The sequence below is a fragment of the Penicillium antarcticum genome (genome assembly GCF_028974205.1).
Source record: "Penicillium antarcticum strain IBT 31339 chromosome Unknown utg000002l_segment0_segment0, whole genome shotgun sequence".
NCBI lineage: Eukaryota > Fungi > Ascomycota > Eurotiomycetes > Eurotiales > Aspergillaceae > Penicillium > Penicillium antarcticum.
Genome location: NW_026695300.1, coordinates 1,967,290 through 1,984,391, shown reverse-complemented (window position 1 = coordinate 1,984,391; position 17,102 = coordinate 1,967,290). Strand labels below are relative to the sequence as shown.

General features: G+C 48.6%; 3 protein-coding genes across 3 annotated transcripts; 2 read left to right on the top strand and 1 right to left on the bottom strand.

The window, feature by feature from the left end:
* Positions 1–1,589: 1,589 nt before the first annotated feature.
* N7508_001731 (uncharacterized protein) lies at positions 1,590–2,754 on the bottom strand (the record flags this gene model as incomplete). Its single annotated transcript, XM_058459797.1, has 3 exons — positions 1,590–2,057; positions 2,146–2,268; positions 2,320–2,754. The coding sequence occupies 3 exons, from the start codon at positions 2,752–2,754 to the stop codon at positions 1,590–1,592; spliced, it is 1,026 nt and encodes a 341-aa protein (XP_058323329.1).
* A 5,167-nt stretch (positions 2,755–7,921) lies between these two features.
* On the top strand, positions 7,922–11,483 carry N7508_001730 (VWA and PH domain-containing RING finger protein; the record flags this gene model as incomplete). Its single annotated transcript, XM_058459796.1, has 3 exons — positions 7,922–8,012; positions 8,131–8,589; positions 8,641–11,483. The coding sequence occupies 3 exons, from the start codon at positions 7,922–7,924 to the stop codon at positions 11,481–11,483; spliced, it is 3,393 nt and encodes a 1,130-aa protein (XP_058323328.1).
* Positions 11,484–13,070: 1,587 nt separating this feature from the next.
* Positions 13,071–16,921, top strand: N7508_001729 (chaperonin-containing T-complex subunit CCT8; the record flags this gene model as incomplete). Its single annotated transcript, XM_058459795.1, has 11 exons — positions 13,071–13,460; positions 13,580–13,821; positions 13,917–14,157; positions 14,211–14,235; positions 14,292–14,337; positions 14,391–14,454; positions 14,503–14,534; positions 14,588–14,646; positions 14,883–15,087; positions 15,209–15,579; positions 15,642–16,921. 11 exons carry the CDS (start codon positions 13,071–13,073, stop codon positions 16,919–16,921), a joined length of 2,955 nt encoding a protein of 984 aa, XP_058323327.1.
* Positions 16,922–17,102: the final 181 nt, after the last annotated feature.

Below are 17,102 nucleotides of genomic sequence, written 5' to 3'. Positions count from 1 at the left end.
AGATTTTCGTGCACGTGACCTCTTTTCCGCTCTGTCTCACCGGTCGCCGCCGGCCGACTTGGAACTCGGAAAACACTCCGTAAGTACAGTATGTTTTGAATTAGTATTCAATTGCTAGAGATTGGAGTGTATAAGAGGATAACATGTAGGATTTATCCGTGTATACAGGTTCTATCTCTCAGGTTGAATATATCAGCAGCCCCATAGCGGATTTTATTGGCTCTTATATCATCAAGTTAGCTCTATTCTTCTCTCTTTCTAAGCTAACAAGGTGTCCGGGGAAAAAGCGAACTGCATAGTACTATGAAAATATAGCTTTAGAAGTGCTCTAACATCAGAGAAACCTGATATACCCGGCCAACCCCTTTTATCGTATCGCGGGCTTCTACGGAACATGCGTCATCTGCTTACTTCGTAAATACAATAATGCTGAGTTCTTTCACACCCTCAGTTCTATGTGCTCTGATTGATTCACCCAGAGCACTCGAAAATGGATGAAAAGAGGCGAACAAAGAGGAGCCCAGTGAGGGCCTAATAAAGACATGAAGTAGTGATAGGATCTTATCAAGACATTGTCTAATACTTCATAGCACTATCAACAGATTTATGACCCTGTTGTATCACCTATATCCTACTCTCACAACAAAGAGAAAGTTGTTCAAGATAGAAGAGGCAATTGCAATTCAAACAGATCCAGAGAGATGTCTTTCATGGAACCAAAGCATCTCACCAAGGAATATGAACAATATAAACGGCCAGTAGTGTGTACTCACTATTCGAACATGTTCAAACTAGGCTCTTCTCAAATGGCAATATTCTATAAAGATAGGACAGCTAGTAAGCAGCTATCGGTCCTTTATTTGCGGTCAGTTGAGGTATAGACGAGGGACGGCAAAAGCAGAGTAAAAGAGAGAAAAAATAGAAGTAAAGACCATATAGTTGCATTGCAGTCATATTTCAAGTAGTAATTGGTCCGCATATTCTATTCCATTAGTGACGGATATACCGCGAGCAACTCGTGTCGGGATGTTGTTGATCGTGAACTCAATTCAAGAAATACTAAATCTACATGACCCCATCTAGCGTAACAATACACATTCGCCAAGGCTCTGACATTATAAAAAGAGACAATGTGCCTGATCAAACGAATTAGTAGAGATAGGAATATAGACTATCATGCAGTAGGGAGGGAAAGCAGATGTCTTCTTGGAGCATAAAGCAACAAAGGCAATACTGAGTTTACTCTTCTCTAATCAATTCAACCCTAATACCCCAGTCAAACAGGCTACTGTATCACCAACCCTCCTGGAAATCAGTAATACTGTGTGCCACTAAGTCAATAGCTTACTACAACAGCTGTAGCACTTAGGGCTAGAGGGAAAAGCGAATGATTATGAATATCATGAATATACGTCGACGTTGAATATGCATTCAGCCACTGTAATGAGCAATCATTGATATGAGTCACATAGAAATCGTTATGATTCGCTCCATAGACAAACAGGTGCCCTTCCTCACATGTGATGACGATAATACCCAGATTAAGAAATATTCAGCTGATTTCCCCACAAAAAAGTAAATCCACCATCTCAGTAGATGTCAAAATCATAACCAGTGTCAATATTGGTAGCCCCAACTTCCACAGCATCGGTCATCATAGTTACAGACTCATTGGCAGCATACTTTGGCTCCTCTTGGTTGCCCCGAGCAGTTGTAGTGGATGAGCTTACACGACCTTCTTGGCGATCACCTTCGGGGCTAAAGCCCATGGCAGCCAGAGACCGCTCCATACGGACTCTTCCGGGTGCGATCAACTTGTCCCACGAGGAGACCATTGCCGAGATTTCAGCATGTGGAGCCATAGCTCCCATAGCCACATTGACTGACTGCAGTGTAGCCAGAGCATTTTCCACCTCGTCAATTCCAGGAGCCAGGTATTGTTGCCACGCAGTGGCCAGAGCAGAGAGATTTACGGGCAGCAGCTCCTGCTGCGGAGGGGCGCGCTGAGGCAGGATGCTCATCTGAGCGCGGGAGTTGATGGAGAGGAGGACCGGTTCCTAGACAGTAATATTAGCATAAAGTGAAGCCGGCATGTAGATTGTACTGATCAACGGAAACTAGTTCTCTTGCCTGAGGCTCACGTACAGTCATGCCGATGCTGCCGGCAACATGTCTGTGATTTGTGAGTGCCCATGCGTTATGGCGACTTGCAAGATGACCCGGTATGTTGCAGATAAAGCAGCGGCGTCTGTCATTGCCACTGGCACCCTTCTCATTATGAGAATCAAGCTGACAGTCAAATAATTGATAGGTACGTACCCTGCCACAGTAAGAGTCATAATCTTCCTCACGGTAATTGTTGGGATAATATTCTCGACGACGGTATCGCTCTCGATCATTCTCTCTCTCGTTTGCGTCATAGTCACGGCGAGAGTGCTTTCTCTCATAATCACGATAATAGCTAGAGCCATGATCACGACTCAGGCCACGACCAGACTCCTGTCCATGCCCACGACCGGACTCACCACCGTTCAAACGCCGGTCAGACTCGAGGACCAGATTACGGCGACTGGACTCGTGGAAATCGTTGCGACGATGAGGCTCGCGGGCATCCATAATGTATCCAAGCTCGCGGGAATCAACCCGACCACGGCGAGACTGGTCCTCGAACGAGAGAGTACGATCAAGAGAACGACCCCAGAAACCTTCTGCACCCGAGACTGCACCCCGGGTTCTCATTGCAGACTCAGCCATGGTGGCTGGTGCCACTTTAGGTCAGTCTTGACTAAATAATGAGAATGAGGATGATGAAAGACGGGAATGGGACTTGGAAAAATCACAAGGTTATTTGTTTGATAAAAGGGCGGGGAGAAAGAGAAGTGAAGTGAAGGTCAAATTGAGAAACAACAACAAACGATCGCTGGGCACCTCCAGGTTGGACTTCCTATTTGGGACTATCCAGACAACGTCGGTTCTCAGATTTGGCAAGTGCGTGTTTCCTGTCTGGCAACAAGACTTGTCAAGCAGATCTCACAACCTTCACTTCTCAGTGACAACGGGACTATGAATCTTATTCTGTTGAAAAGAGGGTGTCTCAAATTTGTTAGAATACTCGTTGATTGTATTGGGAATGTAGTTCTCTATCTCATGATACGGGCACCAGAATACATCCCACCGTTGGAGAAAAATCTGTGATAAAATAGGGCTTCCAGATTGGCTCTGACATTCTCAGCTCAAATCACAAGGCATTTTGTAATTCGTTTTTTTTTTTTGGCTATATTTTCCCATTGACCAAGCAGACCAAGGTATACCAGCAGCCTTCAGCAGGCCCCGGAGATTGCCCTGGGAAAGACAAGAAGGACTGATCGATCTATGCACCAAGATCTGACAACAGTCCCATTTAACAATTTTGTAGTGGGTGGTGGTCGTGGAGGCTTGAGGGGGGATATATGTTGCAAAACAGGCCGATCCCCAACCATTTGCGTATTAATATACCATAGTTCCACCAGAATAAGTACATCTAGATCACATTTGCAGCACTTTCTGTGAAGACCACTGGCCGGGAGCCCAAGCTCGGTGTCCTCAGACTCCGAAATAGTAGAGAAGTGGAGGGGTTGTCGCCCTTATAGAGGTATCACCGGCAAAGGAGATGGAGTTGGAATGGACTTGCTTGCCGGTCTATATATACATATTGCTCGTATATGCTGACTACCTCGTGATCATCAGGACTGTATACATACAAGATGATGAGGTATACCAGAACTGCCATGGGTAGTCAAGAGTTGGAACCGCTTGCTCTTGAAACCAGGGTTCTCCAAGGTAGGCATATAATTAGTAGTCATATGTCCTCACCATAGGTGGTCCCCATTCGAACCCACGCGAGTATCTCCAGGGCATCGCAGTACAGACCAGTCTAGAATACCCGCAGCCTAGATCTGCAGCAAGGGGGCAATCTGCCATCCTTTTTTCAAGACCCACCACTTAGTAGCATTGTTATTAGCACTGCGCTCGAGATCAGTGATTTGGGCGCGGTCAGAACGGATAACTACTAGGATATTTTCAGTGTCTATCCAACCTCAATCATCCATATATACTCACTGACTCTGTTATGCTTCTCAAAGAGGCGACAGGGACCGTAGACCGGGAGTAAGTTTTGTCCACTGTTGAATCGTATTAGCGTTGGTAAGATGTCCTCAAGATACGGAAGCTTGCCAGTGCTAGATCACTCGTATATCAATCCAGGTGATTCTGACAGATGCGGACAATGATCTGTTTTATCTTCATTCATAGATAAGCTTTGCACGTATTCCAAGGTTTTGCAATAGACCACTTTGACACAGGTAATCACATATGTTTAACTGGAAGCGATGGAAAGAATCAAAACGGTATGATACAGGGAAACAGCTAATAAAAATCCACACTCTGATGACCAAGATTGCTTTGTATGGCTTTAGGGTGACGCTGAAGTTTAAAATGCTACCTGGTAACCTGAATCTCGATAACTGAAGCATATCTGGAAGTCTCCTTTGTGTAACCGTGTTTTGCATTCCTTCATCGGGGTATAGCAAACACTCCAGTAAGCATGCACAGAGGTAGAAGTAACCTTACATCAACACCGACCAGATGGTCCATTCTCATTGAAATGATCTCCCTGTTGATCGGATTAGCTCGATCTAGTTAAAGCCGTCGAACGTGCACACTAGGGCTGATATATGATATATCAGTCAACACGAGCCAACCGGATCACCCCCACTAAACAAAGACTAGTAAACTAGCACGAGTCAAAAAAACACAGACAGTTTTGACAACACACCGAAGGAAACAAGTATGAAATCGACACATCACAATTGAATGGCATGATCCGAACCGTTGACAGCTGCAAAGCATCCATGGCAAAATCGATGTATCGTGCGCACTCGACATAAGCTCAGCTTTCACAGCTCACGATGTCACATGTCCGATATCTTCGCGTGACTTTGTGAGGAACAGCCTCGAGCGTGGAGGTACATGTTCTGTAACCCCGCAGATAAATGTGATAGATCGCGATTGTCAACAGAACAGAACACGCAAGGATCGTTGGTTCGGGGAACGAACGGATAGAAATTTCAAGCTGTGAAGGATTACATGCATTTCGATCAGGTCAACTAAGGTATCTACTCGTTTGTGCATTGACCTAATTTAATCGAGTAAATTTGCCAAGTAAACCCAACCCAATGCAGTAACCCCAAAGCCCTAACTTAATTCACATACACACAAGAACATAACTAATAACCCTCAAACACATACACCCGATATGACGAATACCGACATCACGAACTATCCATCGTAGACATATTGAAACAGCTGACGAGGCAATCGGGCACCTGAGACAGATTCAAGCAAATCGGTCCCAGCACGGAGGAAGCCAGTAGTAAAATCACACCAAGCGGATACGATAATGGCCAACATTGTCTCTCAGTTGACGAGCTCTGTTTCGGGGTTGTTTCATGTATGATCCTGCTTCTGATTCGGATACTACTACGGACTCTGTCAATATGAGTTATCTTTTAGAGAGATTAGCAGATGTGACGATGTCATATTGCATCCAAAGGAATGGACCGATAAATGAAATAAAATAAAATCAAATCAAAAACCGCCCCCTGCAACATGTACAGCAAAAAACACACCATGCCAGGTGGAGCAACTACCACAAACAGCTACAGTAAATCCAAGTATTGCATGACCAGTTCGTCCAATTCACCCTAAACCCTCGGTCGCAGCCCGATTGACGCAATATACCAAGAACTCCACCGAGGCACAATATACATGTGGCCAGATGCATACCGCAGACTGCAAAAGTTCCATACCTGCGCCCGGCGCCCGGGGAGGGCTGCATACTACAAATCCACCGTTAAACTAGGAAACTAGGCGCATCACTAATGCAGGCTGTACCCTCCCCGGGCAACCATTGAATCTGTGGGTCTACCAGCCTGAATGGAGCTAGTAAGGCCGGTGCTTATGCGACTTGCAGCTTATTGTACTTGTGCATTGCATTTGGGTTGAGTTTCCATTCGACATCAATCCGGATTTTCACTCTTTTACATGTCCGATTTCCGGATCATCCGAGTGTTGTTTTCTGTTTGTAGCGGCTAGGTAGGGCCGGGGTTTTGCCCGGCCAATGGGGGTTGTGGGTTTTGCCCTGCGTGTTTCAGTTGTGAACTTCACGTTGGATGTGTGTAGTGTAGACGTAGGGTTGCGTTTACTGTAGTTTTGTATGTGTCATTTGGGGTTGATTTGTGTTGGCAGTGATCAACTCGGATTTTGACTCCGACTTGAAACACGGGTTTTGGAGAGCGGCGGAGTTATAGGGGATTCACGAGGCTAGAGCTAGTGATGTACATTACATCTCCGCTTTGGAATCTCGCAACGGTGATGATCATTCGGTGATCTCTGCAAGGAAAATGTATACAGTTATAAGACCGAAGCCAAATTTTGAGACTGCAAGCAGAAGATAAGAATGGGATTTGGAATTGAAAAGATGGAATACAGTAGGATGACTGCCAAGGGCGGATCATGATCTACAGACCAAGACAATGAGCTGTCATATATGCCACGCAGGTCGCATCCGTGACAGCTCCAGCAAGGAGGTTGCGGACCTAATTCCCCGACTGATGTGCAGAATACGAGCCAACGCTCGTGGACAGATCCAATATCAAACGCCCCTTTCTTAGTGGGGAGAGACCGTCCATCATCATCTCACGATATTTCAATAGCCAAGCACGGCCTGGCATCTACCGAATCAGACCCCATTTCGGAATTTTGAGACAATGGACGATAAACTAACGCCAGCACAGACGATTGCTGTACCCAAAAAGCAGGACCGTGTCGATCCCCGCTGACGACTGTTCGCTAGGTGATCCATAAACGGGACATGGAGATAGCGATGTGCAAATCCATTCCCCTTAGCTTCGACATGTCTCCAATTTCCTTGTTCAGCGCTAATGGGTATACATCAAAGAGGGACGACGGCCGATGTGGAGAGAGTTGGATAGGAGATCCAGAAAGGAGGCAGTGAATCGTACCGTCCCCGGGAGTACGAAAGGATGAAGGAGTTCAACTACCGTTAGCCGAGTGATTGTGTTTACCAATTCCGGTCGATCATTGGAGGTGCGGAGTAAGAAACGCCACCCAGAGGAAGTGGACGATCATGTCCGCATATGAAACGGTGATAGGATGCACCTTGCTGGAACTGGGGAAGCACGTCATTGCAGAATTGGAGATGTTCTGGAAAACTTCATGGAACCAGAGATGCCATTGACAGGTAACGATGATCGGCAAAGATCACGGTTCCGAGTTTGCCACCAATAGATAGGGTTGGGCTGATTCCAGGGTTCCATCCAGGCTGAAAGAGGCATCCATGGGAATCACTATCCAGACGGTTCGGATCAGTGGAAAAGATCGGAGTCGTCCCGAGATATCACTGTGGCCAAGTTGGGTATTCTATACACAGAAAGACTCACGAAGACTAAAACGGATGAACAGAGTAAAATAAAGCGAAAAAAAAAGTATATAAAAAGCTAATTAAAAAGGTGGCAAAAGAGGGAAAAACAAAGGACAAGAACAGTCAGTTAAGGGGAAGTTGGAGGCGTGAACCATGGAGGTCCAGGGCTCTGAAAGAGCAGCAGGACTGGATAGGTTTCATACTTGTAGTCTAGAGACCCGTACTCCGTCAGTCTACGGTGGGATCGGACTGCGTAGGGCACTCCTTTTCCCAGGGGCTTCTCCACCGTCTAGCAGAACATGCACCATGGCTCCAAGTGGGTAAGTCTGTACCTTTTTTATTCATTTAGCCTCCCTGACTCTTTTTCCCCCTTTTAGCCTCAGATTATTTTTGGGTTTCTCCTTTCTCTTTTTTCCTTTCATCTCCACCCTTTGAGAGTCCATGTGGAAACGTTCGCCTAGATCGGACTCCAAGTCTGGGAACTCAACTCAACAACTGACTGAGCTGGGATTCCTAGGTCGGAAAAAGTCAAGTAAGTTTCATTAGATCGGATTTGGATCTGAGACCTTGATTCTGGGATAAAGCCCCGATCCCCTGAGTTCTTCACATGTGGCCCTGTATCCTCCCCCCACCTTGCTAATTACAGACAGAATTACAATCGGACTCTCGTTCTCCCCTCCGTTCATTCCGTTCATTCACTCGAGGCGCGGTAGAACGACCTTCTAGTAGTCTTTCCAACCAGACTGACTTCGCCCCAAGAGCACCTGCTTCGATCCATTCCGGTTATCCAGAGTCTGGTCAGCCTGCGCTTTCCAATCGCTCACGAGCATCCTTTCATTCACGATCTGGAATCCAAACCGGCCCTATGGAGGTCGACCGCACCCGCACTCGGCGGGAGAGAACTTTCATCGGCAGCGAATGCGCCGTCTGCGAGGAACCTTTGGAACATACCCTACGAGGCGAGCGTATCCTGCAACTATCCTGCTCACATGTCTCCCACGAGGCCTGCTTCTACGAATTTCTCAGAGAATGCGACGGACAATACTGCCCCACCTGTGATGCGCCGTTGGCCTTGGACACGAGTCGCGGTGGCAATGTTTTGGATATAGGTAAGTGTTCCACTCAGTTTCAGAGTGACAGGGAACTGATGTGATCGGCAGAAAAAATCAGTAATATCGTGCGGTCTGTGACGGGAAATGATAGCGCGACCATGCGGAGTGGTCTCACCACACCAACTCCGTGGGAGCAACAGTCGACCCGACGAGCACCAAGTGATGCAGGAAGTCGTTACACTGGCGCGCGAGAACCCTCTTATAACCCACCGGCCAGGGAGCCATCGTATAATTCGTCGGCTAGAGAGCCATCTTACACTCCCTCAAGGGATCCGTCCTACACCCGACGCGACAGCCGCGACACCAGCAGCCAGCGCGATCGCGTGGAACGATTGACCGTCGCCTCTCATCCTCGTCAACCGCATTCTCGCAATGGCAGCGCGGCAGGCTCCTCCGGCGAATACACCGAAGGCCAGCACACCAGCAGTGGGCGACGCCATGACTACGATGTGCAGGCAATGGAATCGGACCTCAGTGCGCGCCCGGGAGTCGCCAAGAATCCCATCCCCGCGCCGATCGTCACCGTCCGCAGCGAGTTCCCTACCATGAACCGATCCCGCCAGCAACAGACTCTCACATGTTTAATTACGGTCGAGGTGCCAGAGGCGAATTGGCGTCCTGATGTGGAAGATCTGCGGCATACGCCATCCGGCCAGTCACAGCCGGATGAGCCATATACGGGACGGTATGGTGGACAGGACGCTCGGTCGATCCAGCACGAGCCAATGGAGAACTTGGATGAGGTTGCGGAAGAATTGCGCACCCGGGTGGACAATTGGCATGGTTTGGAGTTCCCTCGATTTGGCAAGTTGCGTCTCCATGGACATATGCGCGTGGGCAAAGATCGGGATTCCTGGCAGGAGCTGGAGTGCTACTTGTTCGGGGAGATGCTTATCTGTGTCAAGGAGAAGAAGTCGTCTGATTCGAGTCAGTTCGATGAGAGTGGACGACGCAAGCCTGTCCGGTGCTCGCTCAAGGGTTCGATTCTGATTAAGAAGCATCTCAAGTCGATTGAGGCTTCATCGGATGAGCCCGTTCTCGCTTTGAACCTCTCTGTCAATGAATTGCCCTGCTTCTATCTGCGGTTCCAGAACCGCAACCAATTGGAGATGTGGCGTCGCTCCTTGATCGACTTGCATCCTGTGGAGAACATCTCGCGCCAGAATGATTACGACTATGACAACTCTGGAGAGGAGGAGGACTACCGTACCAACCGAATCCAGCGACAGGCTTCTATCAACTCATCCTACGGTGCATCCAAGTCCAACAATACCGCTATCACGGACTACACCAACCCGGACATGGAAGCTCCTCCCATCAATACTGTTCACATTCCTCTCGATATCGTTGTGGTCATTCCAGTGTCTTCGTCCATGCAAGGCTTGAAGATTACGCTGCTTCGTGATGCCCTCAAGTTCCTTGTTCAGAACCTTGGCCCCCGGGACCGCATGGGACTGGTGACATTCGGCTCAAGCGGTGGTGGTGTGCCCCTGGTGGGTATGACCACCAAGTCATGGTCTGGATGGCCCAAGATTCTCGATTCGATCCGGCCGGTTGGCCAAAAGAGTCTGCGCGCAGATGTTGTCGAAGGAGCTAATGTGGCCATGGATCTTCTGATGCAGCGCAAATTCAACAATCCCGTCTCCACCATTCTCCTCATCAGCGACTCCTCCATCTCGGACCCTGAAAGTGTCGACTTTGTCGTGTCTCGCGCGGAAGCAGCCAAAGTCAACATCCACTCCTTCGGTCTCGGCCTGACCCACAAGCCCGACACTATGATCGAGCTCTCCACCCGCACAAAGGGCTCTTACCTGTACGTGAAGGACTGGATGATGCTGCGGGAATGCACCGCCGGATGTCTAGGTGCTTTGCAGACAACCTCCCATCAAAATGTCAAGTTAAAACTCCGCCTTCCAGAAGGATCCCCTGCCAAGTTTGTCAAGATTAGTGGTGCTCTCCACACCACGAAACGTGCCACCGGCAAGGACGCTGAGGCAGCACTCGGAGACCTCCGATTCGGTGACAAACGCGATGTCCTTGTCCAGCTCGTCATCACACCCGACAACACTACTCAGGACAACATGCCCCAGGATCCTTGGGAGAGCTTAGTCTCCGGACTGGAAGCACTCGGCGGCGGCCCAGATGGAGACGAAGCACGCGTGGTCAGCGTGGAGGAGGTCCCTCTCATCCAAGCTGATCTCACCTACGGCGATCTCCTCCGTGACGGTCACCTCACCCACTCCCCTCGTCCCTCTCTTCTCGCCATCACCATGCTCCCCCCGAACCCGCGAGCCAAGAGCGGACGTCCCTCAACCCCACCAATCCCACCTCACCCCTCAATCGTGCAGCGCCGCATGGAGCTCCTTACCTCCGACATGTTGACTCGTGCCTTGACCCTGGTTTCCCGAGGCCAGCACGATCGTGCCATGCACCTCCTCAATGAAACTCGCAGTATTCTCAAAGGTCTAGGCAAGGGTGGTCTACCGCCTCTGCCACCAGGTGCTTCCCGCAACCCAGGCAGTGATGCTGGCAGCCGCGGCGATACCCCGATCTCATCCTCCCCCAAGTCATCGACTTTCGGCGAGACTCATTCCCCGGCATCTGAGACAAATACCATTACTCCCACATCGTCTGTTGACACCCAGACCATGACTGCCCTCAACGCGGATCTCGAATCATCCCTTGAGTGGATCAACCACCCAGCTGTGTTCGGCCGTGATTCTCGCAAGGCCGTGCTGCAGAGTATCGGCGTGATCTCCTCCCAGCGCGCTTACACATTCCGCACACCTTCCGAAGCACACTGGGCCCAGCGAGTCTCAGGTGTCCGTCGATTGACCGAGCGGTCCCAGGACTGGCGTGAAACCGGCGATGACGCTCTGACCGAGGAGTGAGGATCTTCCTACTCATCCTACACTTATCCTATACCACCACCTCCCAATTTTTTTGATACGCTTTGCCTGTTTCTTGCTTTTATCTCATAACGGTCTCGACCTTCCACGAGTCCACGAGTTCCATATCCCCCCTCCCCTATCCTTATCGCCATGCCTCTCCCCCTCCTGTTATTGATTATTGATGTATTCCCCTTTTCATTTTCCATCCCTATGATACCATTTGTTTCCCACCATGACTACGTAGCATGATACCAGGGCCTTTGTTCTTGATGTGTTTCCGCTCACCCCCAGTTGGATTTGTACTGTCCTTGGACATATCTTTCTGTTTCTATGTAATTGCTCTGCTTGGTCTCGGCTATGGTGCGCGCTGGTGGGATGGGTTTTTTTTTTTTTTTTTTTTTTCTTGGTGAATACTTTTTTGGTGTGGTTTGGATTTTTGCTCTTTTTTTTTTTTTTTTTTTTTTTTTGAACATATACTTATATTTATATCTTATTGTGACCTGACGATCTACTGGAACTTGATTTTTTTGGTGAATATCTATATAGCCTTGCATTATTTCATCTGGACTGTTTTACTTTACCTCAGCCAATCTCATGCCTCTTTCATACAAGTGTCCTTGTGTTGGTATTATAACAGGTGCCAGTTTATTCTATCCATCTGGATATTCAATGCGGATTTGACATATTGCTCGTGGCCTAACTGAGTAATCTTTTTCTCATCTCTTTTTTTAATCTGTTGTCAAGTGCCTCCGGTTAATTGGTGAAATTATATGAAGATGTGGGTGTAAAAGGGCTTATGTTATGGCCCCTACGATAATTCCAGCCCACAGAACCTTTGACGCAATTAGAAGTATAGGTAAATGTTTTTCCAGCTGCTTGCCTTTCATCGACAATTCTCATAACCGTGATCAGAATAGCACTTTTATCGAATCGAGATGTACTACTCATCTCATCACGAGATATTTACCCAAACAAAGAGAAGGATTACACCATCATCCGGAATCCTATTGACCAAAGTTCAGACATTTTGTCTAACAATCAATACAGCCACCGATGTTCCTTATACCCAAGGAATCTGTGGTCATTGCCATTAGCAAGTTCAAGTTCTGTCCAGTTCAAATGTTTAAATCTGACTCAACTTCATAATCATATCATCCCTCCTCGCATGAAGGAATGGGGCAGTAGTTGAACTTTGGCATAGTAGAGGGGTTTGTGCTCTAGATGTTTATTCACTACACTATCAGTTGTAAGTGCCTATATGATCCAGTTGATCAACCCAAGGCGTTCAAAAATACGCAAGAAGATGTATAAGAAGAGAAGCTAAAGTAGGGTGTAAAAAATGGATGAATTTATATATTTGCTTTGAGTTTTTTGTATAGAAATTGTCTATACTTTTTAGCTGTGAAGAGACCCCTCTTGTATACTCCGTAGCTGGTTTAAGCTTAGAGCCGATAAGGATGCTTATCGCCGGCTCATCTTCCAAGTCCGAGATGCCGCGACTTTCTCTTCTACCTCACCTCCAACCGTATCCTACATTCGTTGAACCCAGAAAATCCATGCATTTGAGCGCATAAGGACATAGAAAATATGTTATCTCACCAGACAGCCTGCGCCCTTCGCAGCGTATTTACATCCAAACACGCATCCTTATCGCCGAAACAAGCACCCTCCACATTTCTCACTCTGTCGCAAACAGCACCAAAGCGTCCATTTTCACCCTCACTCCAAAGTACAAGACCTCATAGCCTCAGAAGCATTAAAGCCACGCATCAATCCAGCCCAGAATCCCGTCGACCCTTCTCCTCAACTCGCAGCTCCAACTTCGGAAACCAAAACCGCTATAACCGTTTCGGAGGCTCAGGCGGAGCGCGCCAATCACTCGTCTTTCGACTTGTGCAGAATGCCAAACCGGGACATTTTGTCGCTATTGGTGTTGGCATCTCCGGGATTTATCTTTACAATACGGACACTGTTGAGGTAAGACAAACTATTTTTGCAAGACAAGACACATCCATAACTTGTGCTTGTACTTGTAGCAGCTTACAAGAGTCGATGAGTGTATCATATGCTGACATGTCATGTTCTGTGTGGTATAGATGACCGGACGACGACGCTTCAATTGTGTATCTAGCGCGCAAGAATTGAAAATGGGCGAGGAGAGTTATCGCGAGGTTCTTCAGTCTGAACGGGGGAAGGTCTTGCCTGATTATCATCCTCTTACAAAGATGGTCAATGGGGTTTTGCAGAGGTTGATTCCGCAGGTTGATATCGAGGGGGCGGATTGGAAGGTTCATGTTATCAAGGATGATGGGATGGTTAATGCTTTTGTTCTTCCTGGGTGAGTTTGAGTTGGATTAGTTTTGGGATTGATTTCTATCCTTACTTTTCCTTATCTTTCTCATCACGGGTTGCTAAGATCTTCTTTTCTTCCAGGGGCAAGGTCTTTGTCTACACAGGTATCTTACCTATCTGCAAAGATGAAGATGGCCTAGCTGCCGTGCTAGGGCACGAGATTGCACATGTTGTGGCTCATCATCCAGCTGAGCGCATGAGTAATAGCTTTATTACGCTAGGAGCTGTTTTCGCTCTCTCTTTCCTCTTTGATGTTTCTGGACAGTTGTCTTCTATGCTGTTGAATCTTATGTACAGTCTGCCCAACTCGCGGACACAAGAGGTGAGATCAGATACCCTGTTTACCAGGAGCCAATCGACTAATTACTTTGACAGGCTGAAGCTGACAACATCGGACTGAGTATGCATATTGATCCTGGTATCCAATCGTGACCATTCACTGACCAGTTTTATTAGTGATGATGTCCAAGGCCTGTTTCAATCCAGAGGCTGCTGTCAACCTGTATGCTCACCAAGGATTAATTTAATGTCTCGAATGTCGCTAATATCTACTAGATGGGCTCGCATGCAGGAGCAGGAGAAACAGACACCGCCGCAGTTCATGTCCACTCACCCTTCGGTATGTTCAAACACTGTCAAATAAAATCCCATTACTAACCTGTATCAGAGCTACAACCGAATGGAAGCCATTCAAGGATGGTAAGAAGGTCTTTCATTGTTGACTCACTTGTTACTAATCTCATATTGAATAGGCTTACCAAGGCAGAGGGAATCTACGAGGAAAATGGGTGCAGCAATTTGAAAGGATATAGTAAGAACATCTTCTTCTCATTGTAAGATTGAATGCTGACCCCACAGTGCCTGGATTCCGCAGTGCTTATGACTCCATGGCGTGTGGATTGGTGAGATGACCAATACCAATGACTACTCAATGTGTACAATAGAATTAGTCGATGCCTCTCTGAATATGAGTATCTCCCATAGCACACATGAAAGGAAAAGAATATGTGACAATATCGTAAATCGCTTGATAATTATATACTCCAGTGCCAAGCAACTGGCGGGCTCCCCCTCGTGCAAACGGAGCAAACCCACCACCGCAGCTCCAAAAATTGCCCGGCACAACAGCTCCATCCACTCCCATCACCCCCTTTCATATCCCGTCGCATCTTTCTCGGACGCGACATCTAATAATGTCGCTATCAATTCCAGGTCCCTCCCAGGCGGGGCTCTTCAAGCCTGGGTACCAGAGGTGAGTAGAAACTCAAGGAGACACGCCAAAAACCCGCCCACCGCAAAGAGCGACCTCCTTATCTGTTCCCCCCTCCAAAGAAGAAGCAAATCAATTGACAAGTTCTGTGTTTATATTGCAGCCACGATGCCGAAGATGGAGCCGTTATCCGTAACATTGAAGCCTGCCAGGCTATCTCTGGCACTGTGCAGACCTCCCTGGGCCCCTATGGCCGCAACAAGATCGTCATCAACCACCTGCAGAAGATGATCCTCACCTCCGACGCCGCTACTATCCTCCGCGAGTTGGATGTCGTGCACCCCGCTGCTAAGCTGCTCGTCATGGCCAGCCAGCAGCAGGATGCGGAGATGGGTGATGCTACCAACTTGGTTATTGTCCTGGCCGGTGAGCTCCTCAAGAAGGCTGAGGAGTTGATCCGTCTTGGTTTGAAGACGAGTGATATTGTTTCCGGATATGAGAAGGCCCAGAATTTTGCCTTGAAGGTTTTAGAGGGTATGTGTTGCTCGATATGCATGCATCTGGTGGGGTTACTGATTTGGTGTGATTTTGGTTAGATCTCGAGGTCGACAGACTCCAGGAGATGCGCTCGGCAACAGAGCTCAGCAAAGCTCTCCGCACAGTTATCGCCGCCAAGCAGTCCGGCAACGAGGATGTTCTGGCTAACTTGGTTGCTGAGGCCGTGCTGGCCGTCCTGCCCAAGAACCCCCTCAACTTCAACGTCGACAACGTACGAGTCGTTAAGATCATGGGTGGTAGCTTGGAACAGTCCCGTGTGGTGAAGGGTATGGTTTTCGGTCGTGAGCCCGATGGAATTGTCAAGTCTGCTAGCCGCGCCAAGGTTGGTGTCTTCAGCTGCCCCCTCGATATCAGTCAGACCGAGACCAAGGGTACAGTTCTCCTGAAGAACGCCCAGGAAATGGTGGACTTCACCAAGGGTGAGGAGGAGCGTCTGGAGACTGCCATCAAGGAGCTCTACGACTCCGGTCTCCGCGTTGTTGTTGCCGGCTCCACTGTCGGTGACTTGGCCATGCACTACCTCAACCGTTTCAACATCCTGGTCATCAAGATTCTGTCCAAGTTTGATCTTCGCCGTCTGTGCCGTGTTGTCGGCGCTACTCCCCTTGCCCGTCTGGGTGCCCCTATGCCCGACGAGATGGGCCAAATCGATGTTGTCGAGACCACCGAAATTGGTGGTGACCGTGTCACCGTGTTCCGCCAGGAAGATGCCAACGCCATTACCCGCACAGCAACCATCGTCCTGCGCGGTGCTACCCAAAACCACCTTGAGGACGTCGAGCGTGCTATTGACGACGGTGTCAACGCTGTCAAGGCCATCACCAAGGACCCCCGTCTCGTCCCTGGTGCCGGTGCCACCGAGGTTCAGCTCGTTGAGCGTATCTCCAACTTCGCCGACAAGACCCCTGGTTTGCCCCAGCACGCCATCCGCAAGTATGCCGAGGCCTTCGAGGTTGTTCCCCGCACACTCGCCGAGTCCGCCGGTCTCGACGCCACCGAGGTTCTCTCTCGCCTGTACACCGCACACCACCGCGCCTCCAACACCGAGGAGTCATCGTCCGAAGAAGAGGAGGGCAGCTCATCTGAAGAGGAAGACCCCTACTGGACCACTGGTGTGGATCTCGAGCAGGGTTCCGCTGATGGCACACTCGATACCGTTGAGGAGGGTATTCTAGATCTCCTGGCCTCCAAGGCCTCCGCTATCCGTCTGGCTAGTGAGTCTGCCCGGACAGTGCTGAGCGTAGACCAGATCATCGTCTCTCGACAAGCGGGCGGACCCAAGATGCCGCAGGGTGGTGGTGACTGGGACCAGGACTAAATTCGTGAAAAATAAAGATGAAGATGAATATTGAAGAGAGGAGGGGAAGAAGAGGCCTCTCTAGGACGATTCACGAGAAAAAAAGGTGGTGTGTATAGCTACACTTTTTGAGAACCATGTAAATTGGATTTAATCCTCCTCCAGCTCAGTTCATACTCCGATGTTAGCACATAACTATTCT